The following is a 20,182-nucleotide window of genomic DNA, read 5'->3' on the forward strand; positions in this document are numbered from 1 at the left end:
ACTTGTGTAAGCATCTTTTGTATGCACCTCCATTAACAGTTTTGGTCATAAGGTGTGTTTGTTGCCTTTATTTAATCGGTAGTGTAAACTTACAAGCAATACAATTCTGTCTCTTGACTCTTTCTTCTGAGATTGCCGTCTACCAGTAGAGTCGACTATGGGTTGGCCACACAATTTCTGGTGAAGATCAGATAGACGATCAGTGTTTCACTACTCCACTACAAAACTTCTTTGAGAGACTGCAGTAAACAAGCCCTAATCCTTAAATGTTATAATGGACTGTTACTGGTCTTGACCGAAATAAAATTGCATGGAGATGAAATTGGCTAAAGAAGTGCCTTTTAAGTCAAGTTCTTAAAATTCCATGAAGATATGTCAACTGTCTTGGAGGAAATATCTCCAAGACCTGGGCTAGTGCCCATCATTGTGCTCCAACCTGAGTCCATGAGGATGTTGATGGGCTTGCCGTAAACTTGCAGGAACTCGGAGGGCGAACGCAAGACAGCACTCTGACACATGTGGCGCACTGCCTCCTCCACCATTAAGACAGCCCGTTCTTCCAGCATCTCTGACTTACAATCCTATATGTAAAGTGGTTGACCAACAGAAACAATGTGTTGCATTTGGTAACATCAGGTATTTTTCCTCAAATACAGGTGGAAACAGGTTGTACCAGTTTACTGATGATAGCCAGCCTCCAGAATTTAAGCCTTCATAAGGAACTTAAATTAATTCTGCTGTTGCGATGTGGCTGACATTTACCTTGGTTTTCTGGATGGAGATGCACAGTTTATAAATCTGGGCAAGCAGTTCTTCAGGCTCAATCTGTGTTTCGCTATCTTGCAGACTAAGGGTCATGGTGAGGATTTGTGGAGCCCAGGAGGTGAACATACGGCTGAACAAACAGTGTGAGACCACCAGTACCCTTGTGTCCTTCAACAGAGGGCTGGAGATGTAGGAAAATCCATCAATAAACATGGAAGTCTTTTAATTCAGGAAAAAAACCTCCTAGTAGTAGGGTTTGTATTTGAAACTTGTTTCTTATAGGCCCAACTAACACCACAAGCAGGCATGGGTGAAAACATTCCTTACTTTCCACGTTGCTCCACATCACACAGGTCTTTCAAAAGTAGTGCCAGGATCTCTGATGATGTCTGTTGTGTTAAAGTGATTAGATTTTTTTTTTTAAACAAAGACAATGAAAAAATATATGCAAGTCTATGTAACACGTAACACTAACAATTATTTTGGAAAACATAAAATACCTCTATCAAATGGACTATGTATTCAGGGTATATAAGCAGAAGGCCAGTGATCCCTTCAGGTTGGTTATTTTTCTGTATCTTAGCTACAAATTGCTCATAATGGCCTGAAAAAAAAAAATAAAAACATGATTCATGGCCATGGTTTTTAAACTGAAATTATGAGAATGCCATATTTTGCTTTTCCCTTAGCCTACCTGCAATTGTATGCTCATCACTGTTTAATTTTGCGATATAGACCAACCTATGAATAAAAAATTTCTACGAAACAAAAAGAAAACATGAGGCAAAGTTAACTCCTCGCAAAGCATGCCACTGATTTTTATCTTTTCCAATGTAGCCTGCTAGCAGCTAAGCGAAATTAGCTAGCTAGATATATTTTTGCTAACTCTTTTGAGAAGCTGAATAAATATGCTTCATGACAAGAAATCCTTTCCTCAATATTCAGTATTTACCGTTAAATATTTACCTTGTATGGAAATTTTTGTTTTTCTACTTCAGCAAAAAGTGAGTTTTTATATGTATTAAAATACTGGTTGACGCCTGATGGCAAACCGTTTGCAAGCCGATTTCCAGCCATGAAGAAATGTTGCATAGGAACATTGTGACGCGCGCGAGGTCATGTCTGGGTTAACTCGTCTGCTCCAGCGCAAGTTCAAAATAGTTTATGGTTCAAAAGCAAAGTAAAAGTAAACTGACAAGTAGTGTATTTGGCAAAAAATGAAAAGCCTTAAACATTACTGTGAGGATGTCACACGCAAATTATGGATACAAATTATTTAAGCTATTGGTCAGCAAAAGCAAATTTATTCTCACAATATTATAAAACACATACATCAAGCGGCATTTATAAGTCTATGGCCCACATACTGAAGCCAGTAGCTGTACTACAGAACAGTGATACTGAGATACATTATAACATAAAAACATATAAATTACATAATTAGACACAAATAAATAAAGGGTATTGACATCACAGCAGCCAATTAGGCTATTTTGTCACAAGCAAAAGTTATAATGAATCTGTGACAGAATATGTGGGGCTGTTTTGAGATTTTTGGTTTACATTCAGCTATAAGGCCTAAAATGAACCAAGCTACACAGCTGAAGGGGGGAAGACAAAAGAAAGACAGAACAAAAAACACTTCATATGTATTCAAAACAATAAACATAAATATGTTCTGATTCTGCTCTTATCAAGGAGACAATAACATATTGACTCCACCATTAATCAAATTAAAGTAATGACTGTACAAAAATAAATAATAAGACTGAGAAAAAAACCACGACAGTGACTGCTTTACAAATAATTATACCAACAGTGCCAGAATATCTTGTTCTTTTAGTCAATACTCAGCTTTGAGAGGACTGAAACACACAAACTGTTCCCTATGCCACATGCTAGGCTACTCACTGGTCTTAAATATGGTGGGTATGTAATAATAAATGAACTAGCAAAAATCCAGATTAGAACATATTTTGAAATTGCCAAATGCCACATAAATTAAACTACACTGTATTACTATAACGTCAGGACATGTAGCATTTCAATACTGAATCTTTTGTAAAATCATGATCATTTTGGAATTTGCATGTGATCCATTAACATAGCATGTATTTATCTTCTTTACCATGTACAAGTTCTTTTGCTGCATGACTGTAATGTCTATTTCACTACTGAAACCATGGATGCAAGGGGGGCAGTAAACAAAACAGATCCTGGCCACATATATCAGAACATCATTCTTACCAAACTAAACACAATATATACTCTGGGTACATTCTTTGCCACTGGCATTCAGAAATCTTTGTTAGGTCCATACACATGCTGCACAATTCCACTGTCAAATATGATCAAACACTATATAAATAAATATATATATATATTTATATCTCCTGAACATCTGGTATTAACTATGACATTTTAAGTAAAAGTCTGAATCAGTCTGAATCAGGCAATAGAGCTCACATAAAACTTTACCCTTGATTAAGTTTGGCCATACTGCCTGAACAAATTCCATACAATGTTTGGAATGTGTTCCCTCTCCACGGTCTTCGCTATTCGAGCTGTTGGCACATTGGTCAAGAATCGTTGATATGTCTGCTTCTCACCAAGCAAGAGGAGAGGTCATGCGTGGGCTTCGTGGGTTTTCAGTGGCCTGGGTTTCATGTAACGCACGCTGCAAAACACCAACACATTACTTCAGAGACCCAAAGAGTGTTTTTCCTACTACTGCCGCAGGCAAAACACCATGTGACCTACAATAACGTGCAGATGTACATTTCTTTCTGCGCCTCTTTATGTAATCACAAAATTTCCATGCCTGCATTAAGCAGCATTCAGTCTTTTAGCATGAATTTAGAAATAGCTGCACGTATTCCACCTCACCTCAAACTTGGAGGTGAACTCTGCAAAGATGCCGAAGAAGGCCTCAGTGGTGGTGGCCTTGCCATCCTCACCGAAGAAGGACGCCACCTTGCTGAACTCCTCGATGGCCCTCTGCTGGAGTGAATCTAAGGACTGCACTGCCGGGTGGCTGTTCTCCAAGAAGCTCTGTCCCAACCATCAAGGGGTTTAAACCACAGCAATCACAGCGCCTCAACCACTCCACAGTAGATGAGTGTAGAGAGTCCTAAAAACGCTCTGCTTTACCATATTAACTTGTTGAGACTTGTGAATTTGTAATGGGAATGTGTTGTGGAGTATGCTTCAATGGTATTCTGTTCAGGGCACTTAAATAAGTTAATGAGGACAGTAAACTCTGTCTTCTTTCTCACCCATGGATGCGTTTCCCAAAACCATAGTTGCTAACTAAGTTAGAAACTTTGTTGGTTGCAATGCAATTTCCCATTACCAACAAACTAAGTTGCTAACAGGTTAGCTACTATGGTTTTGGGAAACGCACCCGAGAGTGTTCAATAAGGATGTGGTTTGAACACACAAGCAAGGCAGAGAAGCTGAGAAAAGACTGCCACAGGAACACTCAGTCTCAGTATCCTCCCTTGGTTGTACTTTTAAGATGGCAAAATCCTTAAAATATTAACGACCATAGTCTAGCTGCTGCCTGCCGAGGGGAAAGGCAGACCCTCGATGCCTGGCTCGAGGACGCAGAGTGTATCTGTAACTTTGTGAATATATACTTACAAAAAAATGTCATAAGATATTGTTGAGAGAGTGTGGATGAAAGCGCTCCAGAGTTTGAGAGGAAAAGGATACACTCATGACGACTGCAAAGCGATCCTCGGCTGTGGGTGGGATCTTTAGACAGGCAGTCCGGATGTCTTCAATGGTTGAGTGGAGGTCTGTGAGGTCTGTAGTGATGGTTCTCTGGTTGACTGTTAGGATGGGGAGAATAGTTTTATGTTTTTCATTATATAGTTTGACATTCAACTGTTTTAAATGTCATTGATATTCCCATTCATACCAGGCTGATTTGTAATTATGTTCTGAAAATAGAAATACTCTGAATGCACCATAAAAGTTTAATGTACCTTTAGCAGCAAGTGGCACGGTTGTAAGGTCCCTGGCAAAGTTGAGAAGCTCTGGGAAATGTTGGCATAGTGATTTGGCAAGAATGTGGAGAAACGTTGACTTTCCATCAACAGTCTTTGTTGTGCTGAGCTTTGGAAGACAAAATTAACATTTCAGTATAAAAAATTGTCTGACATAGGAGCAAAACATGTACATACAACAAAATAAAATAGAATAATGTCCATACCTCAGTGAGGAAGTTAATTTTAAATCCAGTTGTTCTATTTGTTTTAGGTTGACCATTGTTCAGGTAATTCCCCATTGCCAACACAAACTGTCAACAGAAACAATTCTCAGAACTCTATATAAATAAACATTTGAAACAATTGCACAAAAATTATGAAGTGTCATGTCTGGAAATAACACATTAATCATATAGCTTAAGAATAGCACTGATGCATAAGGTAACTGCCATAACAGGTGTGTTATATATAGTTAGATGACAAATCCTTGGGAAGCTAGAGGCCCTCTAGCCCCTAAGCTTCTATGAATAGTAAATAACAACATTTTCCAGGCTGTGAATTTCACATCAGTTTTCTTTTTTTAAGTCAGTGTAACTGTGAGGTTAGTTGGTATACACATTGCTTGGATTCCTGGCAGTGCAAATGATTTTACCTCCAGGATCTTTGCCAGCTTCTTGCTACTCTTAAGCTCCAGGGAGGCTTTGTAGATGCACTCGTAGCCAGCTCTCATTTCCTCCACCTTCTCCTGGAGAGTGGTCTTAAAATGGAGACTACGCAGCCTGGTCTTATACTCAGGCACCAATAACATCTGCAGTAACACACACACACAAACACATAGCATATGATTTTCCACACATATTTGCACACATGATGAGTCAGCTCAATGCTCCCACATGCCACATGATACCTGTAGCTCATGCACGGAAACTTTGCTAGTTGATGGACTTTGCACTTTGCCCACCATTTAAATTAGGGCCCTCTGAGTTATCCTCTTACTTTTTTATCTTTATCCCAATACATACAGTATATACACACACACACACACACACATATATATATATATATATTTATACCATGGTTTAGGTTGAAAAGGGTGTCTGATATTCTACACCTATGAAGTAGATCTGGTAAAAAAAAAAGTTTAATCGTCGTTGGTAACTATAACAACGATATTAGGACGACGGTTGAGCCTGGAGGCTTCGCAACAATGGAATCAACTGTAAACAGCTGAAAAAACTAACGATTTTAGCTCTAAAACTCATTTAGTATTAATAATTGATTTCATATTTATTTATTTCGTAAGTGACCATGGTATAAACGGGATAATGCCCTTCAATGCGTTCATTATCAGAAATAAATGGACGACGCGGAGGCGTGAACCGTCCGACGCAAAGCGGAGGATGGTTGCTTCCACAAAGTCCATTTCTGAATGGACACCTCGTCGGGCATTATCCCTTACATATACACACACATATACAAAATGTGAAGTACACTGGTACCTGGAGGACAAATTGGTCTGGCTCGCTGAGTTTGGTGAGGTCCTGGTCAAACCGTTCATACTGCTTGACCTCCTCGTCGTCGGGGGCGTAGAGCAGCAGCTGTCTGATGTGAGCCGGCTCCAGGCGGTGCTCGGTGCTCATGGTCATGAGGACCTGTCGCAGCTCAGCAGGGGACAGCTTCAAATGCGCTATCAGGATGGCTGCGCACAAGAACCAGGCAGGTAAACACAGGCACAAACTCATATAAGGCCAGCATAGTCAGCCCAATGTCCATCACTTAACATGGTACTAATTAGACATAGTGATAGAATGGTTTGGTTAAATAAGTACTTGTGATGTAAATGTAAATGTTTGTTTGAACCACAATGTCCTCAATAGCACGTTCATCTGAGAGGAAAACACGAGTGTTAAAGTTTCCTTGTGGCTTCTCAGTAATTGAAAGAAACTCCTACAAAGGGCTAAATTATGAAGGCAGTAAGACGGAGAGTCTAAAGAAAAACAAGTACAAAAGACTATCCGGGTAAAAAAAACAAAACATGAAAGGGTTAGCTAGGAAAGTCTCTATTTGGACACCACCACAATACGTCATGTCTGTATTCCTGACTGACTCATGCCCATCCAGATTCCCACGCAGCCTGCCCCTCTAATAACTCTTTTATTACACCTGGTTCACAATGCAGCTCTCACTCTTAAGAGTGGAATACATTACAATAGCACACTCTAACTCTATATCTAGATATATGAAACACACTGATGTATTGACCTGTAACCCTTGAGATTGCTGTTTCTTATCTTCAGAACCACTGCAGTGCTTGAGCGAGGAGCACGAAAAGACCCCGTCTAATCCCACTGGTGCACGCAGACACACAACCACCCTCCCACTACGCCTCCGCTTCCTGTGGGCCTGCCCGAGCTGTCTGCGTAAGCTGGTGGCGGAGCGAAAGCACCCGCGCGCCTCTCCACCCGCCGCCTGCCGCCCACGCGCACCCAGTCATACTCACAAGCGTTGTAGGCCTTCTTGTGGGAGAGGATCTCGATCACGTCTTTCTTTTTAAAGCTCTCGGGGAGGAAGGTGGGTTCTGGAAGAGAGACTGACACATTTAATCATGGTGTGAGCATGCGTTCTCCAGGCACTGGCTGCGGGCACATTTAGAAGAGGAGGATGCTTAAGATGGAGGCGGATGGAGGTGCCGAGATGCCAGTGAATGGAGAACGGATGACTTGGGGGGGACTGATTCACACATGTCCATTGGATATAGAAGGCATGGGGACACTGAAACAGAGTCCAGAAACACACATATGAGGGACATGAGCAAAGCAGTGCAGGTGCTACTGTGATGTGACTAGACACTGTAAATTGATGAATGCTGGGCATTAATGAGTGAAAAGCAATACAAAACGTATTGATTTATTACTGAACATAACAGTGGAAAAATAATGCTGTAATAATACACTTAAAGTATACTTAGGGTCAACTATGTACAGCATGAAATCAATGTCCATGTAACAACTGATTTATCATAAATAATATCACATCAGCACACACTACATTTAAGTTTTAATATTTTTTCAGTCTTACCCGAGGGGGAAGTTGTGTTTCTATTGTGTAGTAAAATGAGGAGGTAGATGATGTTGCTGAATGCTTTTTGTAAGCATGGATTATGTAAGCATGATGACCACATATGATATGAAAATGAAGATGAACACCAGCAAAACTTACTGGAACTCCTCTGTGTACCAAAGTGCAACTCCAAATCGAGGTACTTCACCATGTCACTGAGTTTATCATAATCTGGGTCTTCCCCAAGCTAATGAGAAAGAACATAAGTTATTCTACTGCAAAGTCAGTACATTCGCACAAGCCTCTCATTATACAACAATGCAGCATATTTTAGCAGCCTAGCAGTCTGACACTGCATAATAAAAACAAGAGTCACAAAAGGTCAACTCATTACACCATCCACGCATTCAAGCCAAGGGAAAATCAATAATTACAGCTAAGTTGACCCCATTAATAGGTGATCCCATACAAACATATAAATATCTGGGGTTCAAATTCTTGGTCAAAGACTCATATCCTTAAATAAGCCATGCAACAGCATTAGCCTCTGCTCACCTGTCCCCAGATCGTGCCCTCGGAGTTCTCCACCTGCTCCCAGCGCAGCCTCTTCACGCTCATATGATTGGAGTCGCTGGCGCTCGGGGAGGGCTTGGGCAGGGGCGGGGGCTCGCAGGGGGGCAGCGGCGGTGGGGGTGGCGGGGGCACCTTCTGGTTGAGGGCGCTCTCGTAGGTCTGGCTGGTGGGCAGGGCGGCGTGCGGCTGCTGGGGCCTGGCCGAGGGGCTGCTGCTCTGCCGGGCGAGGAAGGACGAGAGCTGGGGCTGGTTGGGGAGGATGGGGTGCGGCGCGTGGGGCTGCGCAGGCTGCGCGGCGCGCAGCGGCTGGGGGGAGCACTGGGGCGAAGGGAACATGGCCGTCTGGCTCCGGTGGTGCGGGTGATGGAGCTGGTGGCTGGAGGCGTGGGATCGGGGCTGGGGGGAGGTGTGCGCCCCTGGGTTAGACTGGGACTGCTGCTGCTGCTGCTGCTGCTGGGAGTGCTGGTGGCGTAGCTGGTTTTGGTGGTGGTGGTGGTGACGGCGGCGATCCTGCAGGTCCTCCCTGGTGGGCAGCACCTTGTTGAGCGGCGGCCGGCCGGCCAGGAACGGACACGGGGGAGGCGGGGGCGGAACCGGGATGATGGGGTGGTGCTGGAAGGCCAGCGGCGGCTGGGGCAGCGGCTCGGGGGGCAACGCGATGGGCAGCGGGGGGTCAGTGAACTGGATGGGGGGAGGCGGGGGCGGGGGGCTTTGGGGCGGCGGCGGGATGTGGTCAGAGCCGGACGAGTAGGTGAGGGAGTTGGTGTCGTCACTGCTGCTGTGCATGTCGCTGCTGGCACTGCTCAGTTGCCGGCGCAACGCGTTCGCCTCCTGCTCGTCCTGGAAACTCATCTGCACAAACACATCAAAAGTCACCACTCAGGAGAGATTAGGTTTAAAAATACTATCTAAGCAAGACTTAGGCATCTATTCTACATTTATGATGGCTTTTTCTGTTAGTAAAATACATTGTCAGGAAAAGAAATGCTTACTCAAAAGAATGTACAGTTCAAGACACATCAAGACACTTCAGCACAGTGTGATTGAATTCTGGTCTGGATGTCCATGGCATCATGGCATCCTTGCCAGCTTATTCATTTCAGTGTACAGAGAGCATTGTGGGATAGTGGCTAAGATAGTGGCTAAGAACTCTTAAGTCTCTAAGAAGTTTGGAAGAAGTGACGATGTTGTTTACCTGTTTGTGTTTGTATGTGTGAGTGTGTACACGTGAGACACATGCCTCCTCATAGTCGTTCTCTCCGCCCACAAAGTCGTCGATGATGGTGACGCGGTGGCCGAGCTGCTCGCTGAGGGCGTCCAGGAACTTGTCGGTGTCGCGACTGCGGGGCGGCCGGGAGAAGGTGAAGAGCTTGCGGCGCCGTGACAGCGGACTGGGCAGCCCGTCGTCGGCAGCCAGCGAAGGGAAGTTGGGCGAGGGCAGCGGGCTGTCCAGGGTCACGTAAGGGTTGGACTCCACGCTGCCCGGCGAAGGTTCGGCCGAAGTGGGGTAGAACTCGAAATGGGAGTTGGGTTCCTTCCATGACAGAGACAGGCCAGACTTTCGGGTCCCTTTGGAAAGAGAAGGAATGAATGAAAAGGCATCGTCACTGCGATGACTTCAAGAAAGTAACTACACACTCCATCATTCAAAACAACAACTTACAGAATTATAGTCTTCTATCATCATCTCACAATAGTATATCATTCTTATGATCTTATAATAGCACACAGTTTTTGTCATCTCACAATAGTCCACAATTCTTATCATTTCACAATAGTCCGCAATTCTTATCAGCTCACAACAGTCCGCAATTCTTATCAGCTCACAATAGTACACAATTCTTATCATCTTACAATAGTACGCAAGTCTTATCATCTCACAATAGTATGTAATTCTTATGATCTTAATAATAGCACACACTTTTTATCATTTCACAATAGTATGCCAGTCTTATCGTCATCTTACTTATAATACACAATAGTATGCAGGTATGCGAGTCTTAACCATGAAGTGTGTCTGCTCTGGTAGTGACATGACAAGCATTGCTGATGAGGCGCTTAACTTTGAACTTAACTAAGACCCAACCTTCGCCTAAACAGGAAACAAGTTGATGACAAACAGGAAGCGTGTCCAGAGTACCTGAGGAGAAGGACGAGCGGGGGTGTGTTTGGCCCTCTGGTTGCCCGCCGTTGTTGGCTGGGGATGAGTGACCCTGGAAGGATGTTGCACTCTTTCCTGTGTACACACCCTCCAGCTCGGTGTACACTCCTGACATCTATGGTATATGGGCATGATTAGATGGGGCAGTTGAGACGGAGGGAGGAAGCAACTGGTGGAAAAGGTGGCCCAGTCAAACAGCATTGGGACATATAATTATAGGGGACTATTTTGACAGGTTCATCCTGTCTAGTGTTCGGGAATAGTGTCCGCCTCAAGTGACTAACTTCCTACTGTTCATGTGCTAGCGCCTGAAGGGATGCTACACAGTTTTGTTTACTTTACGCGACCGCAATAAACAGCAAAACTGAGTCCACGCTAACAACTACTGTGATAATCTGTGACTGAGAACAACTATAAATAATGAAGACAAATGTATTTTCTATAAACAATCAAAGTTAATAGAAAGCTGTGGTTCTGAAATAAACTGCACAAGCTTTAGAGAACCTGGCATTACAGTAACATATCTGTTTGCTATACAATGTCTGTTTAACTGTGAATAAAAATAATGATGTAGGTTGAAGAGTAATACTATAGCTTCATTTTATGTATACTTGTAACAACAACAGAATGGGTTTACAAGGAAGTTTATACAAGGAAGTTTATTGTCACATGCATATAGTTACTGGAAGTAAGAAATGCAGTGAAATTATGTCTGGTGTCAGCCTATTTGTGCAAGTGGGGGGGGTAAAAAGTGCAGTAGAAGAGGGGTTTAGTAGGTTAAGTGGCAAGGGCTGCATAAGAAAGGTGGGGGAGGATTGGAATTTGGGGCCAACAAGGAGCACCCAAGAGCAACAAGTACTTGTATAGCTAATGGGTATTTTAAATAGCAAGCATTGTGTTATAATTTCACTATGAAGGCAGCAGTGTGGAGCCAAAGCTTTTCTAAATGTTTCTCTTTCCCTGTATGTTCACATTCTGTTCAGAGAAGGCAGCTAGTCATTGTCAGCTTTGACATTTCAATGGTGAATGATTCATGTAAGGCCTTTGTTAGCATTCAGAGCTTCAACAAGTTAGGCCAGCGATGATAGGCTGGTCTATAACAACAAAAAGAATTTGCTCATTAAAATTATGACATTTCAGACTAGTCAGAGGGATGCTAAAATGACAGCAAGTCTTGCTGCTTCAGTAAGATCATAAGGTGCTTAATAAGATGTAAAAACACCTAGCACATTTGAAGTAGAGGAGGCAATGATATTTAAGGCAAAAATAAATAGCTGTTTTTAATTAAGCTGCAGATGTAGTCAGTTACCCAGATAGCATGAGGTTGGTGGACCTGTTGTCATATCTGGCAGTCTGCTGGTGTTTTGCTTATCAATTAACCGGTGGTCCACTGGTGGAATCCCCCTATTTCAGTTATACTTCTTCATTTCAATAGTCAATTTTTAAAACCATATTTTTATGTTATATTAAAGGTGATGGCAAGCCACTGCTGAGGCGATATCTGCCAATCTAATTTTGCTATCTGGGTAGTAGTCACATGTATGTCTGCGCCTGCCTCGCTACAAGTTGATTCCTTTGGGAGTTGGAATGTGCTGAGCTTTGCTAAACGCCTCAAGCTTGTCTGTTGTGGTTGTGCTGTTATGCTCCCAGAGACATGCTGGGTTCCAAAGACCAGGAGTTACTTGTGCTCTTTTCCTCCCATAGCAAAATCAATGAGTCTTGATCTGCCTTGAAAGGTTACAGCAACATTACATCCAAAGATCTGTCTTAAACTCAATCTATATTAAACTTGTTGCCATTGGCTACAACATGGTGCCCTGAGCGTTGTTGCCAGGTCGGAGTTGCTATACAGTACATGATTCTTTCTGAGAAAAATGCATGCAATTCTGAGAAGTGAAGACAGAAATAGTAACTATAAGAGGTACGTGAACAAGACTAGGAAGGTTAGCCATAATTTTTGCTAAGTATTCATTCAAGCATAAATTGAACACACTTGCCAGCGGCTTTCCAGTTCACCTTTAATCTTATGTCCCAATGCTTGTTTTGACCAGTGCCATATAGCCAAGGGTCAAACATGTCTGGTGAAGGACCATGCCACACAGTGTTACAATAACATTTATGAAAGCTTTAAGTTAAGGCATAAAGACCCAGTGCCATGCCTTCACACAGCCCATGTGTGACCCTAGAAGCTGCAGGTGACACAAAGAGATTGAGTATGTGTGCTCTGTAGGCAGGCTGGGGTGAGGGGAGGGGGGAGGGGGAGTGTTACCCACATGATGGTTCATGCTGGGCGACTCGGGGAAGGAGGTGCCGTCTCCGCACTGCCTCTCCTCCGGCGTGGGCCTGGCCCCCGGCTCAGTGTACATCCCTGAGGCACACACAAAGCACCAGCGTCCAGCATGGAAGCCAAAAGGGGGCACCACACACACACACACACACACACACACACACACACACACACACACACACAAACAAACAAGCAGCCTGCTGCCTGCCCTGAACCACTCGCAAGCAAGCTGGGCTGTGGGAGAAGGCAGCATCTGAAGCATGTGAGGCTAACGAGAGGTTAGCCAGCCCAGAGCAGGCTGGCAAACGAACGACAGACGGTGCTGAAGGCCTGTGTTTATATTTACATTCCTTTCCACTTTTATTTCCTGACATGAAGGAGACATAATCAGACAAATCCCAGCTGTTTAGATGCCTCGCAGGCACGAGAACACATGGACCTCCAGCAGGGAACATAGTCTGTCGCACTGAAGAGCAGCGGAGAAGACGCTACCAGTATGAGAGCATGGGATGTAGCACAGTAATGACCCGGCGTGGCCCTGGGCCCTTAATATGGTGTTTATAGAGGAGCAGTAAACAGGTGAAGGGCCCCGGCAGGGGCGCAGTGACGCTGCGTACCCATTCCCAGGTGAGTGCCGATGATGCAGTCGTCGGAGCTGCGCTCTCGCACGCTGTTCCGGTGCGACGTCCCCGTCACCCGCATGGAGCTGCTCCGCCGGTGGCTCTCGGAGCCCAGCTCTGGCTCTGTGGCGCCAACGGGTACACACACACACACACACACACACACACCACACACACACACACACACACACACACACACACACACACCACACACACACGCATTGGTGACATTAATACACACGCACATTTACAAATCATTAGACAATGACGTGACAAAGACGTGACGCATGACGCGACGCACGCGATATATTACGCGACGCATACACACGCATACACACACACACGCATCACACACGCGTGCACACACACACGCACACATACACACACACCGCGCACACACATTACACGCACACACACACGCATTACACACACGCACACACACACCACACACACACACACACGCACACACACACACGCGACACACACATCGCGACGTGACGTTAGCGTTACGACGCGACACACACGCGACGCGACGCCGACGCGACGTACACACACACACATGCACACACCCATATACACACACACGCACACACACACGCACACACGCATAGACACACGCACACGCATACACACACACACACACACACACACACACACACACACACACACGCACACATACATACACACACATTTTATTACACACACACGCATTACACACACGCCATTATTAAGCATACACACACATGCACACACACGACACGCACACGCCAAGACACACACACACACACACACACACACACACATATACGCACATTTTAATACATTACACGCTTTTACACACACACACACACACACACACACACACATACACATATAAATATTAGCACAACTACAGAAATAGAAGCAAAAGAGCATAAACAAGGGAAGAAACACACGCACACACACACACACACACACACACACACACACACACACACACACACACACACACACACACACACACACACACACACACACACACACAAGCATACAAACATACACCTAAACACAACAAGCCACTTCGGTATCAAGTAACCAATGTAAAACCAATTGAAAAAACAGCCCAGTCTCCATCTCTCCAATCTCTGCATAACTCATTTTGCTCCCGTGCATTCCATGAGCAGTGTCACATTTGCGGAACGACTTGGCCAATGGCCCACATATCTGTTCCGCTGAGCACGAGCTCACTCCCCACCTGCCGACTTGAAGCCCAGGAAGCGGGAGATCTTGCTCTGGCAGTGCTCCTGCTCCTCGTAGGTCAGCAGCTGGTAGATGAACTGCCAGATCACCTGCTTGGCCGGCGTGTCCAGCACAGGATAGATGTCCACGATCAGCGTGTCCACATTCCTAAGCATGGGAGCACAGGCCAGGCGGTCTTCACATGTCACTCTGACAGGAGCTTTTCCTGTTGCACTAGACATCTCAGTATCATGCTGGAAATTCATGTGATGGGTTTCATGATTGATAAAGCTAATTTTCTTGAATTATCACTGAGGGAGATAAATGATTTAGGTTTCATCTTCCCTTCATCGTTCAGAAACATTCATGCTAGATATATAAATGACAACACTGAAAATATAACTAAAGGTCATTGAAATAACTGACTAAAAGTCATTTTTTAAAAAGTAATATTTCCCTACTTATAGGGAATACTTGTTTTATTCTCAGAGCTTTTGTAGTAAACAAATCAAAATTTGTTTGCCAGTGGAATCTATTTCTTCCTCTTATGGATTACAAGAGCCATTCATGAGGAGTCATACGCACTAAAGACTAAACCTAAATAAGAAGCTCTATAAAAGTGAAAATCGACCGGTTTGCTGTACACCCCCAAACCAGAGATTTCTGTTGCCCTGTTGAACAGCTGGAAGAACTATTCCCCAAAGAGAGCCCTGACAAACGCCTGTCCTCCGACTCTCACCCCTACCTGTGCTGAAAGAAGGTCTCCAGGGACTTGCAGATGCTGTAGCGTTCCTGCCCGGTCAGCACGTGCTCCAGGGTCTGGCTGAAGGTGCGGCCGTGGACGCGGATACTGGGTGGCAGGATCTCGGCCACCCACTGCAGCGAGCTGAGGGCGGACGAGCGTGACTGGGGCAGCGGCGGCGGGGGCGACTGGTCAGCCTCCTCCGAGTCGGACGGCGAGTATGAGGCCGGGCCCTCCTCCACCACCAGTGTGGGATTGGCGCCACTGCCCTGGAGCATGGACACCACCTTGTCGTGGGAGCAGTTCCTGAGGGAGGCAAACGGAAAATAAAAATACACATAGAAACACACACACACACAGACACACACACTAGCACACACACACACACACACACACACACACACACACACACACACACACACACACACACACACACACACACACACACACACACACACACATACACTATACAGCAAACATGGCACACATATAGAAACACCTATACTATGACCTAGCACACTCCCACACACACTCACAAAGATAATGGAATATAAATAAAGTTTTTTTTTTTACGGCTAACCAGATACTGAAGAACATGGTAACATCTATGCACATTGATACAATATCTACATTTAAGTCACAAACAGAAATCTATCCTGGATTTCATTCAGGCTGATAAATGAGCTGACTGCAAATGTATAACATTGAATACAGTATATTCAACACAGACCTCATGTCCAGGCCATTGAGAAACAGAATTCGATCTCCTGGCTTGAGACCACAGTCCTCCGCTGGACTGTCTGTAGAAGGAGCGATGGACGAGGGTGGTGTGGGGAATGAGAGAAAAAGAGAGAGAATTTGTATTGATTTCAGAGTTAAAAGTGTCTCTAAATAGATAAAGATAGGATACATGGATGGATGAATTCATGGATATACAGACACACATGGGAGCAGGCAGGACTCGTACTGTTGATGTTCAAAGTTGAGTATTAAGACAAATTTCTTGGGACTAGCTTTCTAGGACACAACGTCTTAATAGACAAAACATCTCATCTCACTGAAGCACACAGAGGGATTTCTCATCATGAGGTTTCTCTCATAATGGTGCTAGACACCCACATGCCCTCCCCACATTCAGCAAAATACTCCCACTACACAGACACATGCACACACACACACACACACACTTACCCACACACAAACAACACATATGTAGACACAAACACACACCACTCCCATATGGAGCTTGCTGACTCAGCACTGACTGGCCTGTGCACAGCCCTGAAGAGTGGGCGAACCACGTCAAACACACACACACACACACACACACACACACACACACACACACACACACACACACACACACACACACACTCTCTCACATCCCCCACTTCAGCAGCACCTCTAATACAGCACTTCAAGCTCCTTATCTTCACATTTCTGAATACAGTTCCCTTCAGCTTTCAATTCAAGCCATTACCTAGTAACAGTACTCAGTTCACACACGCACACGCACAAAGCACACACACAAAGCACACACACACACACACGCTCACAAAAAGCACACAACGCACCGGCAAACATCACAACACAACCCTCCTACTGTTAACATCGTCCATCACACCTCACACCACACATTCTCCAGCCCAAATATTTATCTGGATTCATGGAATCGCCCCAAAACCTAACCTGCTATTTTCAACTTAATTTTGATTGATCTAAACAAACACACTGGAACACACCACAAATTGAATAAAAATCTTAAAGCTTAACAACTAGGCAAAATCAATCGGCTAATTTAACACAACGGGCCATAAGGCCTTAACAACAAACACTGATGAGTCAATTTAATACTCCCACATGCCACGCGATAGCTACAGTTCATGCACGAGAACTTTGCTTGTTGATTAAGTTTCCCCTTCACCATTTAAATCAGGGTCCACAATAGTATGTCCAATAATATCTGGTAATATCTATATCAAATTGATTAAAGTTTACTTTTAATCATATTTACTTACAAAAAATACAGACAGGGGCGTGAAAGGTCTGAGTCATATCTTAAAGTCAGATGATACTCATTCATAGAAAATCATCTATAATCTAATAACACTTAAATGCATTTAAAGCCCTAGAGACTAATGATTTAGGTATTAATTTCTCAGTGATGACTGGAGAGCAGAGAGAGAGAGAGAGAGAGAGTGGATCAGAAATAAAAGATAAGAGAAGTGAGGAGAGGAGATGGGAGGAGAGAGAAGAGGAGAGGAGAGGAGAGGAGAGGAGGAGGAGAGGAGAGGAGGAGGAGACGAGAGGAGAGGAGAGGAGAGGAGACGAGACGAGAGGAGAGGAGGAGGAGACGAGAGGAGAGGAGAGGGGAGGAGAGGAGAGGAGAGGGGTGGGGAGGAGAGACAAGAAGGTCAGAGGAGATGATGAGAGGAGAGGAGGGGTAAAGTCCGAGGGCAAGAGGGGAAGTCAGCATTCCTACCTGGAATCACAGAGTCGATGCACACAGGTGCATGACCCCGGAGGGTGAAGCCAAAGCTCTTCTTTCCCCTGTTAACCCTCAACGTCCTGAAATACAGCACACCAATGATATCAGTCCGAGTGTCACTATACCATACTTACAAAACACATTTACATACAATTTACATACATCAAACCTGCATACCATTTACAATCACGTGTGCACGCAATCACATTTAAGTACAGTTTACCACCACACCACATATTTGCACACAATTAATTAAATGACTTCACATGCTTAGTTGCTTAATTATTGAGATAATTATCCTCTGACTGTGCTATGGAGCTTGCTACCAGTTTTAATAAATTAAATATGTGCATCATGCATATTTGATAAGGAAATCTGTTAACAATCATAAGGACAGAAGGGAACCCAACATCACTGTATTTCCTGATGCTCCTTAGCTGCAGCCACCATTCATGTGGTAACATTGGTCTCATTAATAGGCTCCATCCATTCAAAGGCATTTATTTGTACAGAAGGACTTTCCCTGTGGATGAAGTGGTCCACATAAACGCGTGTGGGGATATTCTGCTTACTCTGTGTGTTTATGCCAGCGAACGATTCCATTGTGCTGTGGCTATTTTTGTGCCGTTTCATCAACACAAACCACCAAAAGAAGTGGGACAGAGAAAAAGAAATCGAATAAACAACATAAGTATCTCAGCGGGCAACGTGGGAAAAAAAAAAACACACGGCTCCAATTCAGTCGCTTCACCGTGACATTTTCAACATCAAAGTAAAGTGCGGCTGCTTGGTTGCTGTGGCAACTCCTCCAGGCACCACTCGATGCTGAGTAAATTGGAACGAGGAGGAAGAGGAAAATGTAGAGGAGAAGCAATAAATCTGGTCAATTGTTTTAGCACTATTTACATAAGGTGGGCTTGTTTAGGAGGAGGTTATCTGTAGAGAGAGGCATGTGGACTCAACAGTGGTAAGAAAATATGCAGCAAAGTCTTTAGCTTGGAACTGAACAGTTGTTCTCTCCTGCACGCTCGGTCACTGACTTACAGGCACAGATTGCTGTATAGTAGCCAACAAATAAGCACTGGTTTAAAGCTCATTAAGACAAGTAAGAATCCAAGCAAGAGTTCAAACTACTCGACTACAGCTTGAAAGAGAACTGATCTTCTTCAACTAATATATTTGCTGATGACACAGAAACATCTGTCTTAAAAATGCTGAATATTGGGACTCAATATGTGTGATGAAAATCAATGGACAATCAATGGATAGATTCATGGGCAGTTTGTCTGTTATTTTTGTCAGTTTGCTTAGTTTGTCTAACAGGTAAGCATTGCTGTAACTGATATCCAATGTGATTTACAGACAGGGACAGGGTTAATCTACCATTTCATTAACAGCTGAGGTGATTACAGCTGGCACAGTCCAGAACTGGATCTGGACTCTAAGGCGACTGTCGCATTTCACCTCCTATTGACCAGAGCCACTTGCTGGATTGTGTCTCTGTGTCCGTGTCTGATGAATGTCTGTCTAGTCCATTTATCCACATCACCAGGGGATCCGTTAACATTATTACTGAGCAATATCCAGTTTTACAATACTTAACAATCTTACTAAATCATCTCACTTCTTTCAGATAGGGGCACAAAAGTCAATGTTAATAGCAAAATAAACTAAAGACATTTTATTTCTTCTTCAAGGTGAGAGAAAAACATCACCGGAAACGACCATGACTGAATAAAAATCACAGTGTTGTCAGTGAGTGTTACTGGAGCTTACATAACCAGAGCAAGACAATCAATAAAGTCCCTGACTGAAATATTGCTACGCAACTCACAGGATGCGTCTACGCAGCTCCAAAACATGTGGGGGCTGGCGAGGTCTATTATGGGCTGGAAAACACTGCTGTTTGCACACTTCACTTGTCCTGTACCACTTCACACAATGGCAAGGATGTTCACTGTATTGATCCCTTGGTGACGGTGACCGGTTGATGAGGTAGAATTAATAGATGGAAAGAGAGAGGCAGCCAAGTATATGTCACCTGTTTGTTATTACTGCACTGTAACATTCACACGTCCTGTGTGCCAAGACACGTCAGTGCCTTCTGTCCAGAGTCTGGCACAGACATAAATACACACACATGAGAAATGACTCTGACACACAGAAGTAAGACATCACCACCTACTACACACTAGACACAGGCATCAACATAAACACACACACGTCAACACACACACATCAACACACACACACACACACACACACACACACACACA

The 20,182-nt window shown here is 44.1% G+C and overlaps 2 protein-coding genes across 4 annotated transcripts in view; both read right to left on the reverse strand.

Moving 5' to 3' along the window:
• Nucleotides 1–53: 53 nt before the first annotated feature.
• On the reverse strand, nucleotides 54–1,844 carry LOC125287112 (testis-expressed protein 47-like). 3 transcript variants are annotated; one of them, XM_048232628.1, is made up of 7 exons: nucleotides 1,732–1,844; nucleotides 1,460–1,523; nucleotides 1,266–1,369; nucleotides 1,093–1,154; nucleotides 763–946; nucleotides 437–581; nucleotides 54–177 (listed from the first exon to the last, which is right to left on the reverse strand). In XM_048232628.1, the coding sequence occupies exons 1-7, from the start codon at nucleotides 1,840–1,842 to the stop codon at nucleotides 140–142; spliced, it is 708 nt and encodes a 235-aa protein (XP_048088585.1). In that variant the 5' UTR covers nucleotides 1,843–1,844; the 3' UTR covers nucleotides 54–139. The 3 variants fall into 3 exon arrangements, with proteins under 3 accessions (XP_048088585.1, XP_048088584.1, XP_048088586.1); XM_048232627.1 differs by having other exon boundaries at nucleotides 54–581; XM_048232629.1 differs by lacking the exons at nucleotides 1,266–1,369; nucleotides 1,460–1,523 and having other exon boundaries at nucleotides 54–581.
• A 205-nt stretch (nucleotides 1,845–2,049) lies between these two features.
• The window catches only part of grid2ipb (glutamate receptor, ionotropic, delta 2 (Grid2) interacting protein, b), a 29,073-nt gene continuing 10,940 nt past the window's right edge, over nucleotides 2,050–20,182 (reverse strand). Inside the window, exons 6-23 of the mRNA XM_048234106.1 lie at nucleotides 17,901–17,986; nucleotides 16,149–16,218; nucleotides 15,422–15,724; nucleotides 14,693–14,844; nucleotides 13,456–13,581; nucleotides 12,825–12,919; nucleotides 10,531–10,666; nucleotides 9,631–9,959; nucleotides 8,373–9,242; nucleotides 7,977–8,064; nucleotides 7,258–7,335; nucleotides 6,257–6,456; nucleotides 5,410–5,565; nucleotides 4,982–5,068; nucleotides 4,755–4,884; nucleotides 4,480–4,598; nucleotides 3,652–3,816; nucleotides 2,050–3,442 (exon numbers count right to left, since the gene is read on the reverse strand). Of these exons, the coding sequence (XP_048090063.1) occupies nucleotides 3,371–3,442; nucleotides 3,652–3,816; nucleotides 4,480–4,598; nucleotides 4,755–4,884; nucleotides 4,982–5,068; nucleotides 5,410–5,565; nucleotides 6,257–6,456; nucleotides 7,258–7,335; nucleotides 7,977–8,064; nucleotides 8,373–9,242; nucleotides 9,631–9,959; nucleotides 10,531–10,666; nucleotides 12,825–12,919; nucleotides 13,456–13,581; nucleotides 14,693–14,844; nucleotides 15,422–15,724; nucleotides 16,149–16,218; nucleotides 17,901–17,986 (3,262 nt within the window). The 3' untranslated portion in view covers nucleotides 2,050–3,370. The remainder of the gene's footprint in view (nucleotides 3,443–3,651; nucleotides 3,817–4,479; nucleotides 4,599–4,754; nucleotides 4,885–4,981; nucleotides 5,069–5,409; nucleotides 5,566–6,256; nucleotides 6,457–7,257; nucleotides 7,336–7,976; nucleotides 8,065–8,372; nucleotides 9,243–9,630; nucleotides 9,960–10,530; nucleotides 10,667–12,824; nucleotides 12,920–13,455; nucleotides 13,582–14,692; nucleotides 14,845–15,421; nucleotides 15,725–16,148; nucleotides 16,219–17,900; nucleotides 17,987–20,182) is intronic.

This window comes from Alosa alosa, chromosome 22, assembly GCF_017589495.1.
Source record: "Alosa alosa isolate M-15738 ecotype Scorff River chromosome 22, AALO_Geno_1.1, whole genome shotgun sequence".
Classification (NCBI taxonomy): Eukaryota; Metazoa; Chordata; class Actinopteri; order Clupeiformes; family Clupeidae; genus Alosa; species Alosa alosa.

Bases quoted from the DNA above. Each gene is read 5' to 3' on its own strand.
- LOC125287112 (XM_048232627.1), bottom strand. From the start codon at position 1,842: ATGGCTGGAAATCGGCTTGCAAACGGTTTGCCATCAGGCGTCAACCAG. The intron at 1,524-1,731 runs GTAAATATTTAA...TTTGTTTCGTAG, and splicing joins AACAAAAATTTCCATACAAG to AAATTTTTTATTCATAGGTT. The intron at 947-1,092 runs GTAAGGAATGTT...CTACATCTCCAG, and splicing joins GATGTGGAGCAACGTGGAAA to CCCTCTGTTGAAGGACACAA.